The sequence below is a fragment of the Mytilus edulis genome, chromosome 6 (assembly GCF_963676685.1).
Source record: "Mytilus edulis chromosome 6, xbMytEdul2.2, whole genome shotgun sequence".
In the NCBI taxonomy this organism is placed as follows: Eukaryota; Metazoa; Mollusca; class Bivalvia; order Mytilida; family Mytilidae; genus Mytilus; species Mytilus edulis.
The window spans coordinates 16,040,695-16,060,090 of record NC_092349.1 but is presented as its reverse complement, the minus strand read 5'-3'; the positions used below and the strand labels follow the sequence as shown (position 1 = coordinate 16,060,090).

Sequence of the window (19,396 nt, the reverse complement as noted above, 5' to 3'; positions counted from 1 at the left end):
TTGACATGAATATCAATAATGTGGTCATTTTTTAAAAATTTCCTGTTTACAAAACTTTGAATTTTTCGAAAAAACTAAGGATTTTCTTATTCCAGGCATAGATTACCTTAGCCGTATTTGGCACAACTTTTTGGAATTTGGATCCTCAATGCTCTTCAACTTTGTACTTGTTTGGCTTATAAATATTTTGATATGAGCGTCACTGATGAGTCTTATGTCGACGAAACGCGCGTCTGGCGTACTAAATTATAATCCTGGTACCTTTGATAACTATTTACACCACTGGGTCGATGCCACTGCTTGTCGACGTTTCGTCCCCGAGGGTATCACCAGCCCAGTAGTCAATACTTAAGCGATTAAGTGTTGACATGAATATCAATAATGTGGTCATTTTTATAAATTTCCTGTTTACAAAACTTTGAATTTTTCGAAAAAACTAAGGATTTTCTTATCCCAGGCATAGATTACCTTAGCCGTATTTGGCACAACTTTTTGGAATTTTGGATCCTCAATGCTCTTCAACTTTGTACTTGTTTGGCTTATAAATATTTTGATATGAGCGTCACTGATGAGTCTTATGTAGACGAAACGCGCGTCTGGCGTACTAAATTATAATCCTGTTACCTTTGATAACTATTATGTTTTACTTGTAATTGGCTTTGACCTAGCTTTCAGTAACTGAGGGTACTCTTATTTCTGTGCTTTATGTCTACTATAATCATTATATTTGTGTTTATGTGTCGTACCGAGTTATTTATACTAAGTATGTAAATTGGTACAGATTTTTACTTTTTGGTCTTATACTGGTCAGTTACACCACCACTGTTCACGATAAAGTGAGGTTTGAGCGCTCACCATTATGTTTCTCCCGGGCACATCATGTAAGTACCTTGCATTGTCATTAATTTTTATTATTTTATATATTCAATATTCGTTAATTGACCTTTTTTGTTGTTTAAAATGTTTAACTGGTCGGAGCATTTTAGCGGTGTAAACGATATGGGATTGTTTTCATTGTTGAAAACTTAACAATTATTTAACTCTATTGAATAATGATCTCATTTGCAATCATAATATTATTTACTTATATTTTATTAACAACGTGTTTTGTAACTGGAGTTGAAATTCCACACTTGACAGGTGCGCTCCACTCAAATTTAAAAAAAAAAACTAGGATTGTCATTTTAAACCGAAATTACCGCCACGAAAATAACAGCACTTATGCAATTCTGAAAGTGACATGAAACACCAATCAGTCAATCCTGTTATAATTATTCTGACTTTATCATTTAAGTCGCGCTGAATCACCGCTGTAAATCAAAGACTCATCAGTGACGCTCATATCAAAATAAGTAAACCAGTTTTCACTGTGGTAAGATGTCAAAAGGCTATGAGTTATCAAATTCTATGGATACTGTAAATATTAGACCAAAACAAACATGAGAAATGTCATTTTGATAAATAAAAATAGAAAATGTTGATACATAGTCTATTTATAAATGGCTTTTACAATATTAACGTCACAAATTAATTCGCAAGAGTGGCTTCTTGTTATTGAATGACAAGAATGGCTATTGTCAAATTGTCTCGCGCTTTAAACAATTAAACTGTCAATTGCTATCTGTTTTAAATAAATATTAGATTTCAAGTGCAAAGCATATTGCTCTTTCGTTAATGTGCTTGGACCATCTTAACTACTGTATACTATTTTTTATTGTTATCTAAGACAGTTTTTTTTTAAATCGTATGTCTTGGAATTTTGACCACTAAACCATTTTTGTACAGTATGACCTTTGTCGGTTCATATTTGATACTTTTGTTTTTAAATTAAATGCTTTCTTATTCCTCATTAGAACGTATCTATCAAATGGAAACAATTAAATATTTTAAAATAAGCCAAAAATAACTTATTTTCTAAAAGAAAGAAAATCATTTTCAAATTTCAGATGTCGAAATATCTTTAATAGTTGTGGTATGCAGATAATAAAACTGAGATAACCACAAAAATATATAATTTAATTTTGGATGTAACGCGTCTTCTGATTGGCTGACGTTATTTTGTTATGAGCCCATAGACATAATTTAGTCATGTGACCGTAACGTCATCAACGTTTTTTCATAGTTTTCTACGGTTTAAAATTGAATTTAGAATTAAATTATAAGAAATTACTGTAATATTTTTTCTGTCTATTCGAAATAACATAAAAAATGTGGTGCACACTGTTAAATAACTCGCTACGAAAGTCGAAAGATATGTTTATCCTCATTTGATTAAGAATAATCTTTTATGTATATTCAATTCAATTTATTTTATTGTGTGAAATGTTTAATTGTAATTTGGTATTCTGTTTAAATACGTTTCAGGTTTGCAGAATTGGTAAGTAAAAACACAATGTTTGTATTTAGAGAGTTGCATCTCGATATTATGTCTATAAATAAATATATTTTATGAATGCTATTATTTTTCTCACAATCTGTAAAAATATCTTAATTTCAAGGAAATTCTTTAAGGAACATGATGTGTTGGTTATTTGTTTATCATGTTGTATCTTACGATCAACTCGTTACCGTCCGCTCTTAATAAATAGCCCATGATTTATGTATTGTGATTTAACATGAAGTGGGATATAACAAAGCTAAAACATCTGCATTTTTCTAACTGTTCCTTTTTGTATACATTTGTTCATTTTATAGTTTTCTTTGTATTTATAAACTTTTATGATAATTAAACTTATTTTATGTGGAAAACGTAAGATCACAAAAATACTGATCTTAGAGGAAAATCAATTCGGAAAGTCCATAATCACATGGCAAAATCAAATAACAAAACGCATCAAAAGCGAATGGACAAGAACTGTCATAATTCCTGACTTGGTACAAGCATTTTCAAATTTTAAATTTTAAAATTTACATAGGCAATGTTAGCATGTAGGGTTAAAAAATCAAAAGTATGTAAGAATAAATATCAGAAATAGACCGAGATTGAAAATAGTCCAAAAGTTATATATAGAATTGATAAGAATCCACAAATAGTTTATTCCACTATCAGTCATCATCGTATAACAATTTTAAAAGGAACAATTTAACAGAAAACAAAAACATCTATCTACAAACATATTCATTAATTTGTCGTTTCTGACGTCTGAAAATTTTTATACGTCACATAAATTTGTCGTTCAATGTGCATACAATCAATTTTAAAATTTACATAGGCAATGTTAGCATAATCCTTCTTCCAAATATAAATAGCTTATATAGAAGGGGAAAGTGTATAATTAACTTATATTAACTTACATCATTGTAAATATAACGGAATTTGATGAGACAAAATGAGAGGTTTGGCGCTATAAAACCAAGTTTAATCCACCATTTTCTATATTTGAATACGCATGTACCAAAGAATATGGCAGTTCTTGTCCATTCGTTTTTGATGTGTTTTGTCATTTGATTTTGTCATGTGATTATGGACTTTCCGATTAGATTTTCCTCTGAGTTCAGTATTTTTGTGATTTTACTTTTCGCAAGAGGCTTCCAACATTAGATCAATGAAGACATTGACAGAAGGATACATATTTACAAAATGTTTACAATTTTCCCTGTTAAAGGGGGTAGACCTGGAATATGGGAGACAACTCTTACACATGTATTGAAATCATTAGTGCGTTTTAACATAACAGTACATTAAACAGTGATCAAGCATTTATGTTCTTTACATTTGGCTGTGAGAATGATGAAGACAGATCCAGTAAGCTGTACATGTTTGACACCACCAAATAGGCTCATCATATATACCAGGATTACAATTTGATATTAACGCCAGATGCGGTTTTCGTCTATAAAAGACTCATCAGTGGCGCTCGAATCAAAAATTGTTTAAAAGGCCAAATAAAGAACGAAGTTGAAGAGCATTGAGGACAAAAAATTCCTAACAGTTTTGCCAAATACACATTAAACTAAATAACTTTTTTTAATGATGTGGATAAATTTTGAAAATTTTAAACGGTCAAATTTGATAAAACGGATCTTAAAGATTAATAACCAATAAATGTGTGAACAATGTTATGCAGGAATTAAACGTCAAAATTTTTTTTTGGCTAAATTTGAAAAAAATTGTTATCTGAGCTGGCCAGACTGTTCACTGTATCAATTATTAAAAACCGTATTTTTTTTTACATTCATCCTATTTGTATTAACATGCTGTTTCAGATTTACTTTAAGATATGTTTCTTCTATGCAATTTAACAGTCAGGGGTATTTCTGATGACAACATGTGCAAAAATCTTTAAAAAAACAGTCAAAAACACTAGTAGGCAAAAATCTTTAATGATTTTTGCCTACTAGTGTTTTCGACCGTTTTTGTAGGGTACCCCAAAACTGGTCATATTCAGTATACCCTAAATATAGAATGAAAAGTCAATTTCCTTAAGACTTTGGCACATGATGCATGGACCCCTACCTTTTCAATGATGTAAATATAAGAAAAATTAAACGAGAGGAAAATTTTGATCTCATTAAGGCCTACCCCCTTAATAAGTGATCATGTGTTCATATAGTAAAAATGTCAAAGGTTGATTATGTAATATCATTTGTTTAAAAATAATATAATGATCTGTCTAGGAATAAGTCATTTACATTTTAGACTACATTTTGATCTAGTTTTTTGCGGCAAATGTTCAATATATTATATGTTATTCAAGGACTTTGTAATGTGCAGTGAAAGAAACTTATCGTTTATGTAAAAATTTATAAAAACTTTAAAACTATGTATTTTAGTAATTGAAGTGTGAACTGCCTGATCTTGTATCAAAAATGTATAATATATTGGCAGACATACGTCATGTTTTTTGTTCTATTTCATGTATTAGTATTTGTCATTCCTTAGTGTTTTGTATGGCTTTTGACTACCATCTTTACATTTTCTGGGTCCGAATTAAGGATTAAAACTTCGTTTATACATGTTTTACCCCGGAAGTGTCCTGCATATATAATGACATCTCGTTGTTGATTTCGAATCGCAAAACTCGACACATTTTGAATCAGTAGTATACTAGTAATGGTGTAATATAAAATTTAATCCTGATATCTATGCTGAGTTTAATTATTAACAAAATGTATTTAAATTTGAGGAAAACTTTTTTACACACTCAGTTGATTGAAATATTTCCAAGGCTAAATCGTGGCGAGAGCTATTTAAAATATTTTATTTTACAATTTAAAGCATATTCTTAAAATCAGACAAAAGGTCCTTCAATAAACCAAAATTCTAGAATAAGGCAAATTGATTTTTTACAAATAAAAATGAACAGTAAGATAACGTGATAAAAATTAAAATCGTTTTAAATATAATTAACATTTTTATATTTTATAATATATTCGAACTTTTTTTTAAGAATGAAACAATATTTGAAAATGGAACATAATTAAATAAATCATACCTATTATTGACATTGAAATGCTTCCTACGAATCAACAAAGTCAATACAATTAATCAAAACATGTTTAATAGTATACTTGCAGTTAAAAGATTTACATTGGGGTTCTACTTCATTTTTTCACATGTTGGATAAATCATTTACAATTGTGACACAATCAATTTAAAAGCAATGTAACAACAAGAAGATACCAACGCAAATACAAAAGGAAAACACGGGAAAATAAACATACAATGAAATACAATAACGTATTTATAAGTTAAACATTAACCGTTCTTCACAGATAGGTATGCAATTCATCAATCAATAAAATCTTTTGATGTAAAAAGATATATCATACCACATATCTCCATTTTTGAAACTACTGTATTGAGGGTTATTTTCGTGTATGTAAAATTTCGCGATTAACCTTGAATAAGGTATACGAACTATTCTGGTGGTTATTGGTAGATTGTGGTTTGTCATTACGTCGTCTAATTTTTTAATTACCGAACGTGACTTATTCCCAATTGTGACTGTTTTGCTGAGTGTGAATTCGCATTACTATAAAACGTGTCTATCCCAAATTCATGTATTTAGTTTGATGTAATATTTGTTATATTTATAATTTTCATCGGAGTTTGTCAAATTAGTTGACGTCTTTTCTATTATATTCATGTGTTATGGTAAAGAAAATTAATCACCACCTTCATTTATTACTTTTAATTTTGTTCAACGTAATCTGTGCGATATTTTATGATTGTAGTTAGATTCAAAACAAACCGGACATATATATAATATAGTTAATCGCTATTAATAAGTATTGCAATGTGCATTGTGTTTAAATGTAATATCAGTATTTAGTTCTATTATAACATGTATAATTTTAAACCAATCCTATTTCTATCTTATTTTTGAGGTATAGTTTTTCAAATGTGACGTCATTTTCGTGCTGTTTCAGAAATGTCAAATGTCTGCTTGACGTAATTATTGTGCTTTTTGATTACTTCGTATGTGACGTCATTTTATGACTTTTTGCGTTGAGGCCTGGACCAAGTCGGGTGTGTCTATTTTCTGTGTTGGTCTTCAATGTAGTATGTATTCGGGTTTTGTTTTCTGTAATAAGTTAAGACGTCAGTTTTATCGGGTAAATCTTTTATATTCATTTGATAAAATTTACTGTTTGCAATAGCATAAATTGTTCTAAATAATAAGGATGTTATTATCACAAGCAGAAAACCCTAACCGTATTTGGCACAACCTTTTTCAATTTTTGATCCTCAGAGCTGTACAACTTTGTACCTTTTTTTGACTTTCGACCTTTTATATCTGGGCGTCACTGGTAAGTCTTGTGTCGACGAGGCGCGGTTTTGACGTATTGAATTTTAAACCTGATGCCTTTTGTTATCTATTATTCATGTTTTTCTTTGCCTAATACGTTCTACTATTTATTTGTATTGAAGTCCTGTATTATTATGTTGTCATTTTAATGTTATATTTAACAATGCCATTAAAGTGCGAGGTTTGGCATGCCACAAAACCAGGTTCAACCCACCATTTTTTTCTTTAAAAATGTCCTGTACCAAGTCAGGAAAATGGCCATTGTTATATCATAGTCCGTTTCAGTGTGTGTAACATTTTTACGTTGTGTTTCCGTTGTGTAGTTTGTTTTCTCCTATATTTGAGTATGAATTCACATTACTATAAGACGTGTTACGGTACTTTTCTATCCCAAATTCATGTATTTGGTTTTGATGTTATATTGGTTATTCTCATCGGATTTTGTCTAATGCTTAGTCCATTGCTATGTGTGTTACAATTGAATGTTGTGTCGTTGTTCTCCTCTTATATTTAATGCGTTTCCCTCAGTTTTAGTTTGTTTTCCCCGATTTTGTTTTTTGTCCATAAATTTACGATTTTTGAACAGCGGTATACTACTGTTGCCTATGAAAAGTTTCAAAGTTAGCCCCTTTCTTATCATTTTTATGCCCCATTTATGGGCATTATGTTTCCGGTCTGTGCGTCTGTTCGTCCGTCTGTTCGTCTGTCCCGCTTCAGATTAAAATGTTTGGTCGAGGTAGTTTTTGATGAAGCTGAAGTTCAATCAACTTGAAACTAAGTACACATGTTCCCTATTATATAATGTTTCTAATTCTAATGCCAGAGTATTTAGAGTATTTACCCCATTTTCATGGTCAACTGAACATTGAAAATGATGGTGCGGATGGGTCATCCGTGTACCAGGGATACATTCTTGTTTACTTTTTATCGTAGTATTCATTTATGAGGTAATTTTTAAATTTAAGATTGGGAAAAATCTTTGTCAACAGTTTGACAGAAAATTAATTGAAAAACTTGCATAAAGATATCGTGCTTTGATTAAACAATGTTCAATAAATTAACTTGACTTTCGCAATCTTGACGAGAAATTATCATTAACAACAGTCGATAAAGAATTAATCATACAAATAAAAAATGTAAATAAAGGCAACAGTAGTATACCGCTGTTTGAAAGTCATAACTCGATTGAGAGAAAACAAATCCGGGTTATGAATTTAAAAAGAATAGTTGTGTTTTTTGGATCCCTGCTTATCATATATTCACATGACTTCTTTTACACATAGTATGATAATTGTTATAGCACTGCTATAGTTCAGATTTTTTAGGTATGCATTGTTAAAGTCAAGAAAATTTCCCATGCAGTATACAAAACATATTTTCCTTAATCATTTAGTTAGCTTATATTAACACCCAACCGATTTATCTCTCTACCAATAGTCAATAGAACAATGTATATATTGTAATGGATTTCGGCCTCGTTTTTAAACAGTTTGTGTCCCCTCCCCCTTTTCACTTTTTATCAGGTTAAATCTCTGTTTAAACCGTATTGGATATTTATAAACTTTTGAATATGTTTCTATTTATTAGAATAATTTATCTTAGATATTTAATACTTAATCACATTGTGTAATGAACAGTAACTTGAGCAAAGATAAAAATAACGTCAAGTCTCACCTGAAACTGAGTCGCCTTTCTATTTATTTTTGTACAGTGTAAATACAGAATTTCCTTATACTGGACCTACCTTTATATATTTATTGATGATTGTATTATGTTGTTTTAATCTCTATATATAATTATCTTGAGTGAATTAGTTAACCTGGTCAAGTTTCTAGAGACTCAGAGTCTCTCTTTTCCTTGAAATGTCCGCCATGTTTACTGGAGTCGCTTTGCCGTAAACCGTCAAAGTACACTGTCGTGAACGGCAATATTACGTTGAAATAGAGTCTTTCGAGTCGCTTTTATGAAGTCTTTTAAGTCTTTTTGTTGTATATATATTGCACTACCATTGAGCGCTTTAGTCGTGATCGGACTACCGTGGCAAAAGGTTGCTTACAATCACAAGCCTAATAATAAATGCTTTATTCACTGTAACTTACAGTTTGAGTCTTGCACTTCTAAAAAGGTTAGGAAATATTTTGTCAGAGTTTTATTTTATGTAAAACCTAGATTTATAATTTTATATTATAAGAGACTCTAAAGATTAGATATCATTAGACGTACAAAAAGTTATATACTGAAAAATACAGAAAAGTCAGCAATATAAAATATTCCATATTTTATACAGAGACTCACCGACGCAGTCTCGAGTTTTAAAGTCGCTATTCAAATATAGTTTTTCTTCAGAGAAAGTAAGAGTTAAAGTTATTCTTGTATTATTTACTTGATATACCAATAGTGTAGCAACTGTTCATATTAACGATTCATTACATATATATTACGAAGCCGAATATTCACAAAAAGTACAGTAAAACCCAGAGTCGCAACTTATACATGTGAGAAGTTGACATAACTTATATAATTATAGAGATTTCTATAATTACTTCTTAATAAGATTGTTTTATTTAATACATGTGTATATAGAACTTGACCAGAGTACTCACTAGATTGCATACTATTTAAGTGTTATTTATTGTGTTGATCTGATGTAAAAAGAGATACAATATTGAAATTGTCTGAGTTTCATATCTATAACTGACCATAGTAACACTTCATTTAATCATTAACTTTAAACGAATTATTTGTTTCTGTCTTCTGAATCAACGCATCTTTTAATATACCTATTGGATTACAGGGTTAAGTTAACCCTAGGAAGCAGTCATTTGAAACAGTATTTATTGTCGAGTATTAGTTTGTCTGGCGGATTGTCTAGTTGTGTCAGTGGGTCAGAGTTTCACTTTAGGGTTACGAAAACGCTATAGCAACACTGAGTGAAAACGTTACAATATATATACTATTGTAATATTCAAATATAAGTGGTTTTTAAACAATTTGAACAGAAGGAGGTAGTGCTACTGTACTTATATTGCAAATACTAAATTTAATCAGACTCAGTTTTTTTTTTATGTTATCGGTACATTGATATATTCATTTTTAATCACTTCACTTCATCGATAAACGTTATTTAATTTAGTCTTTTTTAAACATTAAAACACATAGAATTGATATGAAATCATTTGTTTGAATACAGTGCTTTAATATAATGTTGTTTTATTAGCAAGCATGCCAACGTCTGTTTATTTATTACCTACAGTGTAGGTAAATGATAATTAAAGCCTTACATTAAAATCGATTTCCTGAAATTACATTTGTAAACCTGATTGCTAAGTAAAATCTAAGTGATAACAGTTTCAAAGATCACTCATTTGAAGAATGATTTCCTCGGATGGGCAAACATCTTTCCGTTGAAGACTGACTTCATATTGGAAAACCGTCGGTAATATCTTTTTAAGCTTTATCCGTCTGAAAATGTCTGATGAAATTCATATAAACGTTGGTGGTACTCTCTTTGAAACAAAATGGTCAACATTGCAAAGACATGGCGATACTTTATTGGGATCACTAACAACGACATCAGAATATTATAATAAGGATAAGAAACAGTTTTTCTTTGACAGAAATCCAGACTTGTTCAACACCATTCTAGATTTCTACAGAAATGGAGTAATTCACCTTCCTACCCATATTTGTGGGTGGAATTGGAAACAGGAACTTAAATTCTGGAGAATTCCCGTTACAGACATTTCCGAATGTTGTTACCCAACATACATCAAATACGAAAAAGATCAGAATCTTGTTAATTATATAAAAAATGCTTTTGTCGTGCGCACGGCAGAATATCAAACTCATAAAGTATCGTGTTTAGCAGGTATTAAACAAAGAATTTGGCTTTTCCTGGAAGAACCGACATCTTCGATTGCTGCAAAGGTGAGTTATTTGAGAACATGTGGAGCAGAATCTACTTACCCTTCTGGATCACATGAAATCACCCCAGTTTTGGTGGGGTTCGTGTTACTTAGTCTTTAGTTTTCTATGTTGTTTTCTGTACTATTATATATCTATTTGTCTTTTAATTTTTTATCCATGGCGTTGTCAGCTTTTTTTTATTTTAAGCTTGAACAATCCACGAAAAATAAAATGAAATAATGTTTGAATAAAGTGGTGAAAAGTCATAGGCAACCGTACGGCCTTCAAAAATCATAACGACCTTACAGTCCAGTCATTCGAAAAGTCCACGACATGAAAATGTCAAATAATTTAAACGAAAAAACTAACGTCCTATTCTATAATTAAACAGTTAACAAATATAACAGACAAGAAACTAACTACTGGAGTACCGGTTCCTGACATTTGCATGGTGTCTGTGTACTGGTTGATACTTTAGTCTGATGAGAACATTATCTACTTACTTATCTAACTGACTTTGAACTAGCTTTTAATAACTGAGAATGCTCAGTCAATGCTAAGTAAGTCTAAATTGGACTCAAATTCATTTTGATATATAATTTTTTTTTTTAAGTAAGAAACAAATGAAATTATACGGGGTATATATCTTCGACTTGATACGATATTGCCGTGCTTGCATTTCCTATCATGATTTTCTTGACAGAGAGCTGCTGTTCACAATGAAGCTATTAATCAAAAATTCTAAATGGTGAAGTTGAAATCATCTCTTCGTAAATTTTATGGACGCCATCACGAGTTGGTTGACCGTTATGGAATAACCGTTTAACAAATGATATCGGATATGTTCCTTACGTCGTAACTACAATCCCCTTCCCTTTCATGAATGTGACCTACCGAATTATACTATTTACCGGATGTTTTATCACATAAGCAACACGACGGGTGCCACATGTGGAGCAGGATCTGCTCACCCTTCCGGAGCACCTGAGATCACTCCTAGTTTTTAGTGGGGTTCGTGATGTTTATTCTGTAGTTTTCTATGTTGTGTCATGTGTAATATTGTTTGTCTGTTTGTCTTTTTTCATTTTTAGTCATGGCGTTGTCAGTTTATTTTCGATTTGTGAGTTTGACTGTCCCTTTGGTATCTTCCGTTCATCTTTTAAACATCAGATGTCACAAAATTTTTATCATCCTTACATTTTTAGTTTTCCCGAAATGAAACTTTAATCAACTATTACATATTCAAATTCTTTTAGTCGTATAAAATCATGGCATGTAGTGAAGATGGAAATATAAATTGGGCAAAACTTTAAGGAATTTTTGGTCCTCAATGATCTTCAACTTCGGCCTTTTAACATTATTTGATTCGAGCGTCACTGATGAGTCTTTTGTTGACGAAACGCGCGTTTGGCGTCAACATAAAATTTCAATCTTGGTATGTATGATGAGTTTATTTGCATTGTTTTTCAGATATTTAGCATCTTCTACCTGTTTATAGTACTGTTGTCTGCCATCACACCGATGCTGGCTACACACCCGGATGTGCGACAGAAACATGTCGATCTCGATATACTGATTTACTGGGTAACTCTGAATGGACTAAATCTATGGATAGATAAAGAAAATCCAAAGGAAGTCATGTTTGTAACAACTGTACAGCCCAAGTGGCTAAAGGATTTGGACCTCTTCATAACGATGTTCTTTTCTTGTGAACAAATTTTAAGATTTGCATCCTGTCCAAGAAAGAAGGAGTTCTTTAAAGACTGGTTGAATGTTCTTGATATAATACTGTTCTTCGCTATGTGGACTATTTTCATTATTGATCAATCGTTTGGTGAAAAGTTACTTGAAAATTACGAACTGTTAATTTTTTATTCTGTGTGTTATTGTCTCGTAGTTTTCCGACTTCTTAGATTCTTTAGAATTACGAAACAGTACAGTGCGCTTAGAATCTTATTGATGTCGGTGAGAGCTAGTATAAAAGAACTGGGTTTGCTCAGTATTACTTTTCTGATTTTTGTCTTATTGTTTGCTAACCTCATATATTTCGCCGAATTGCGGGATCCAACGACCTTTCCAGATATGGTGATAGGTCTTTGGTGGTCAGTCGTAACTATGACTACAGTAGGATATGGTGATGAGGTACCTAAGTCTGCTCTTGGGCGTACTGTTGGATCATTGTGCGCAGTTTCCGGTTTGTTACTTCTCGCAATGCCAATAGCTGTAATTGCCGGAAAATTTAATGACTTGTATGAGAAAAATGCAAACAGAGAGGATTTTAAAAAACTACACACTATTCAAAAGATATCCAAGGTTCATCCTAGCAATACCATGACATTGAAACAAAGTAAAAGTCTGAAAATAAATACCAGAGAAATGAAATCTAACAGGGAAAACAAAATATTCGATATAGATATATAAAAATACATTGCTATTTCCTAAATACTGTGAATTCATTATTTATCGTTGGATACCATTTTGTGGTTTTCGTGGGTACGGGTGAATAACTGTTATATTACCGACTTGTTACAGTCATTTCCTTATGTAGAAATTGGTGGAAGCTATATATAAAAACGCTCAATTGACATTTAGGGAGGTTGAATTCCTTAGGTGTTTTGTACCCTCTTCAACCCTTTTGAGATCTGCATTTTATTTTTAAAAAGACGAAATAGTCGCATCATGTTAACTATATTTTTTAACTGTATTTTTAAAAAACATATCTACATGATAGAGTATTTTTTTTATCATTCTATAGATTAAATAATTACTAAGGACATTTAAACACATTTTATTTATTCATGGTTAACATGTAGAATTCCACACATATATTCCATTTAGATATATTATGTATATATTATTATCTTAAATGTATTAAAACTTCATTAAAAAACAGGAAACATAGACATTAGTTTTGAGCGACAGTCATTACAATTCATAAGGGGACACTTGTTTCCATTAATATTCATCGAACATAGACATAATTCTCGGAAACCGTTGATTTGTTTTCATTAAACCATGGATTATGCATTTATATTCGATTAATTTATCCGGAACGACAGTTTATAATAATATTAATAATTTTGTAATATCGTTATTTTACAAAATTTCAAAATTTCCGCTGTTTTTGCTTAAAGTTAATATATATAAATTAAATATATATTCATTGCATATAAAACATGAAATGGAATAACTTGTAAAAGTGTCTTGTATTGACAATTTTGTTTTTTTACATATTGCGATAAATTATTTATAAGTGTACGTTTGTACTTAGTAATACCTTGGAGAAATATAAATAAATCTATGCACTTGATTGCATGATATTGAGCAAAATTACATCATAGGTTAATAATTGCAAATATTCTTAAACACAAAGTCCATGTGGAGATAAACTAAACGCTGGCCCGTTACAAAAAAAAGAGAAAAAAAAAACTTTCACATGGTGCATGTATTTTTAAGATTTCTCAAAACGAAATGTTCATTTGGAGAAAAAGAGTTGAATTTGTTCGACTCGCATAATGTAGAATGTTTGGAATAAAACTTAATTATTTTTATAAGACATGACGCAATATATTTGTATGTATGACCTGACAATTTGTATAAATGTATTCATCAACGATCTCTACCAATATATATAAAGTGATAGGATATGATTAATCTTACCTCCTATAGATTTATTATTATAGCGATATGGTTGGTTAAAGGGCGACACGTGATGACTATGTATATTTGATATAGGGTTAGTAACCATACTTGGTTAGCTACTATATCGGGTTAGTAAGGAGTTACTTCCCTTTCAAAACAAAAACAGAAATCTGAAAGGATTCAACAGACGAAGAAATTGATGCATGTAATGAACGATTGAAAGAAATTCAAAAAAAATAAATCTAAAGCTAAAGAGTTGTTATTGTTGGCATTTGTTTTCTGTAAAGAGAAAGGGAAGTAGAATCTTAATACTAAGTATTGAAGACTTGATCACTTTGATAGGCTGCTCGTCAAAATACTATAGTCGGTACGATAAATTCGTTACACGATGTGCTTCGCTCTCACCCCTTATGGATTTTACTAACCCCATAAATATCGTTTTAGGTTTCTAATACACCATGTAACTAATAAAGATCCGGAAATGTATAGATAACGACAAACGACGAACGGGTTAATGAAAAATAACTATGTATCATGTATGAAAGAGGAAATTTCATTGTTTGTGATAGGTTAAATAATTAACTTTGAATAAAGAGTACAGCAGGATAGATTGAGAAAAAAATCTGTTTATTATTTAATAGGTATGCATTAATATCTACTGCCTTCTTATAAATGAAAAAAATAATAACAGATGTCATGGAACTTGTATCACACTTTTACTTTTATATTGGTTAAAATTTTAAAAATATCACTTTTTATCATTTTTCAATTATTACAAACTACTTGGTACTGTATCATCGTATTTAGTAGGTATTTTTCAGTCATTTTTTACATAAGAACATGTGTTCTACTGATTGATGAAGGTGGAACGGTTCTCTGTTTTTATTAAAATCGATTTTCTATGGTCTTTCTGTCGTCAGTTTTCTCATTGACAATTATACTATTTATTCATATTGTTATATTCATTTCAGAAAAAACAATGAAAACAAACAAGATTTTGTTAATATTTGATGAATATTAATGAATTTTAATGCTTAGTAAACTTATTGAAATATCTACGACCAAGAAATAAAAACATTAATTGACGTGCTATTATTATTCTTGAATCACATATATTCTCTATATAAAATTATGAAATCAATTGTTGCTATATAAAGAGTTCCTGCCGTTTGAATAGACAATTTACTGGTTTTTTTTTAAATGTTACGATAATTCACTTAGTAAATCCATTAAGAAATACAAACATATAAAATTACTTAGTAAAACGATACTCAGCTAACCATACATATTTTAAAACTTAGAAATATTACTGTTTTATTGACATAGGTAATACTTATTCAATTCATTTTTTACATGGGAACAAATAGAGTAAAACAGGACGACTCGTATTATTTGAAATGTCTTGTTCAAACTAAGAAATGTGGCCGTTTTTATCCGTTTCTATGAATGTCAGTATATGTTTTCTAGCAGTTCAGTATTTCTGTTATGCCGTTGTTTTCCTCTGATAGTTTATTCGTTTCTCTAGGCTTTGGTTTGATAACGGGATTTGTTTTTGCACAATTGTTTTATGACCTTTAAACAGCGATATACTACTGTTGCCCTTAACAAACTGTTAAAAATATATATCGTGTTTATAAATAATTTTAAACAAATAGAAGATATGTTCAAACTCGCTTCATAAGTAATTAAAATGCGTATCTAATGACGATTATTCCTGCTAAATAGTATATGATATCGAATATCATATTAATATATATATATATATATATATATATAAATGTCTAAGAATATAACTTGAACACGCTAATTTTCTAATAGATTTTAAATAGAAATACGCAATACAGAAACAGAAACACCATTTAACATCCGACTAAATAACCATCGGTCATTTTATACAAAAGAAAGGAACTGCCCAATTACAAGACACCTTTTAAGAGCAGGACATGATTTTGAAATCGTCACATTTCAAATCATTGAGAAAAATCAAAATTGGGATACACAAGGAAGACAAAAAAGAGAGAGATTTTGGATGCACCAGTTACGAACTCTTGAAGCTGATGGACTCAATGAGAGAGACGAAAAAAGATTTAAAAACAAATCAAAACCATAATTATCTTGAAATCATACAAATTAATTTACAGAAATTTATACAATTAATCGAACCTCTATTAATGTGTTAAACTTTTATTCCAACTTCATGTAGTTGTAGCTACAAACATATTCTATGCAACATCAATCAATATGTTACACTTTTCCTCAACTCTTGTAGAGATGAAGCTACAAAAATGTTTTTTTGTCATGCATCCAATTTCACCTTGAGAGATGCACACGCCTGATGAAGCTAATTTGTTTAGCGAAATATTGCGTATTTCTGTTTAAAATCTATTAGAAAATTAACGTGTTTAAGTTATATTCTTAGACATTTATATAATTTTAATTCAGTAACTGTATCAGTTTATTTTCACAAGCTGATCCACGCTTAAATAGATTGAATGTTGATTGTTGCTATTTTTAGACATTATATATATATATATATATATATATATGTAGGACTCTAAAGTGCGATGGTACTCTAAAGTGCGATGGTCACGCTAAAGTGCGATGGTCTACGCTAAAGTACGATGGTGTGTCACGCTAAAGTGCGATGGTTGTTTTTTTGCTAAAGTACGATGGAATATCACGCTAAAGTGCGATGGACCAAAAGGGTAATGTTAAAGGCCTTAAAACTTTAAAGAACACGGATGTTAATAATTAGCCTTTTTGCAAAAACTAGTATGCTAAGGTTTTATAACATACGTGATTGGCTTTATAATTACCGGTAGGCTTACGTGATTGTTTTTAATTCAAGAAGAACGACCACGTAATTATTGCTAAAATGGTAATTTATGTGCGACAAAAGTCTAAATATCCTGTATATGATCTTTTTTTAAAATTCGGGCCGGTATCAAATATTTTTATAGTTGGTGTAAATTGCTGTTCACACAGTCTTTCATTAATGTAAAGATCTCTCCTGAAAGTTGTCATTGTAAATTACAAATACGAAATTCGTTCATTGTGTGACATTTATTTGTTTACAAAATTCTTAATTTAAATGAGAGAGTAATGCAATGTTGTCTGAGCTTTCTCCTTTTTCGCAGCGAGTACAAATACAATGTACAAACTAATGTTTTAGCGGACAATTTATAATTTACGCATGAAAAAATGTACCTTTATTTTACCGACTTTACTTTCAATAAAATCGAAAATATTTTAACAGGGACCGCAAAGTAAACTGCAACATAAACAATGATTTTAATGTACCCGTTAGCTTCTTATAGACACAAGATAAAGGATACTTATGCACTTTTAAAAGTTGTGAATCAAATATTCTGCATGCATGTCTTTCGGCATGTTCATTTTTGTGTTTGTATAAACGACTGTTCACGTCATTATGCATAGTACGTTTATTACTACTATACTTTCGCGGACCATTGCACTTTAGCGTATACACTATCGTACTTTAGCGTATATCATCGCACTTTAGCGAGACCATCGTACTTTAGCGTCCCCATCGCACTTTAGAGTCCTACATATATATATATATAACTCGTCTTAACATCAACCCAACAATGTAAGATCTGTAAAATTGCTTTTGCAAATTTTTTGTTCTTCCCTCGCCGGGATTCGAACCCATGCTACTGAGATATCGTGACACCAAATCGCCTGCACTGTAGCCGTCCCTCTAGACAACACGACAACCTGGGCTTCATAAAAATGAAGCTTTCGGTGGCCGGGTGTTACCTTTCTACGTCAGTTTTAATTTAGCGTCGTACTACAGTACATGATATATAAGGCATGGAGATGTTATTTTTACAGATCAGCTAAATTATCTTTAGTAAAGGATCCTACAAATTAATGTAAGATACAGTCACAGAAAATTATTATACTTCATAAGTACGTCTGAGCCAATGACAACTCTACAACAGATTTATCCATCGGATCACCAGCAGTGATGGTGATACATGGCTGTGTACATTATGTATAACAACTCGTCTAAACATCAACCCAACAATGTTAGATCTGTAAAATTGCTTTCGCAAATTTTTTGTTCTTCCCTCACCGGAATTTGAACCCATGCTACTGAGATATCGTGACACCAAATCGCCTGCACTGTAGCCGTCCCGCTATACCACACGACCACCTGGGCTTCATAAAAATGAAACTTTCGGTTGCCGGGTGTTTTTTTTTCCACGTCAGCTTTAATCTAGCGTCGTACTACAGTACATGATATATAAGGCATGGAGATGTTATTTTTACAGATCAGCTAAATTATCTATAGTAAAGGATCCTACAAACTAATGTAAGATACAGTCACAGAAGATAATTATATTTATAATTACGTCTGAGCCAGTGACAACTCAACAACAGATTTATCCATAGGATCACCAGCAGTGATGGTGATACATGGCTGTGTACATTATGTATATACAACTCGTCTAAACATCAACCAAACAATGTTAGATCTGTAAAATTGCTTTCGCAAATTTTTTGTTCTTCCCTCGCCGAGATTCGAACCCATGCTACTGAGATATCGTGACACCAAATCGCCTGCACTGTAGCCGTTCCGCTAGACCACACGACCACCTGGGCATTATAAAAATGAAGATTTCGGTGGCCGGGTGTTACCTTTCCACGTCAGTTTTAATCTAGCGTCGTACTACAGTACATGATATATAAGGCATGTTATATATATGTATATACTAAAAATTGAATTTTGTGTCCACACTTGTAGAAATATAAATAAAATTAAATTTCAAAATGTTCTTAAAGTCCTTTAATTCTCTATATTTTTCTCCAACCGGTTTCACGTCTTTGTGATAATCGTGGATAACGGTAACGTGACATCATGACAATAAGTCTGTAACAATACATTAAAGGGACGTAACCCTTACAAAAGTAACGTCTTATCTGTTTAGGCTTGGTTTGTACTTTTGTATAAACATATTTTCTTTATTAATTCTCATTTCTTCAGTGAATTGGTCGTCACATTGGTAAAATGGGAAAACATAGTATTTGGGTGATTTGTTGCTAGCGCAAAATCCAGGTGTTCACTAACG

The 19,396-nt window shown here is 31.2% G+C and overlaps 1 protein-coding gene across 1 annotated transcript; it reads left to right on the top strand.

Moving 5' to 3' along the window:
* The first annotated feature begins 10,220 nt into the window (after positions 1-10,220).
* LOC139526230 (potassium voltage-gated channel protein Shaw-like) lies at positions 10,221-12,618 on the top strand. Its single transcript, XM_071321358.1, has 3 exons — positions 10,221-10,679; positions 12,129-12,311; positions 12,556-12,618. Exons 1-3 carry the CDS (start codon positions 10,221-10,223, stop codon positions 12,616-12,618), a joined length of 705 nt encoding a protein of 234 aa, XP_071177459.1.
* Positions 12,619-19,396: the final 6,778 nt, after the last annotated feature.

Bases quoted from the DNA above. Each gene is read 5' to 3' on its own strand.
- LOC139526230 (XM_071321358.1), top strand. From the start codon at position 10,221: ATGTCTGATGAAATTCATATAAACGTTGGTGGTACTCTCTTTGAAACA. The intron at 10,680-12,128 runs GTGAGTTATTTG...ATTGTTTTTCAG, and splicing joins CATCTTCGATTGCTGCAAAG to ATATTTAGCATCTTCTACCT. The intron at 12,312-12,555 runs GTACAGCCCAAG...ATTGTCTCGTAG, and splicing joins AAGTCATGTTTGTAACAACT to TTTTCCGACTTCTTAGATTC.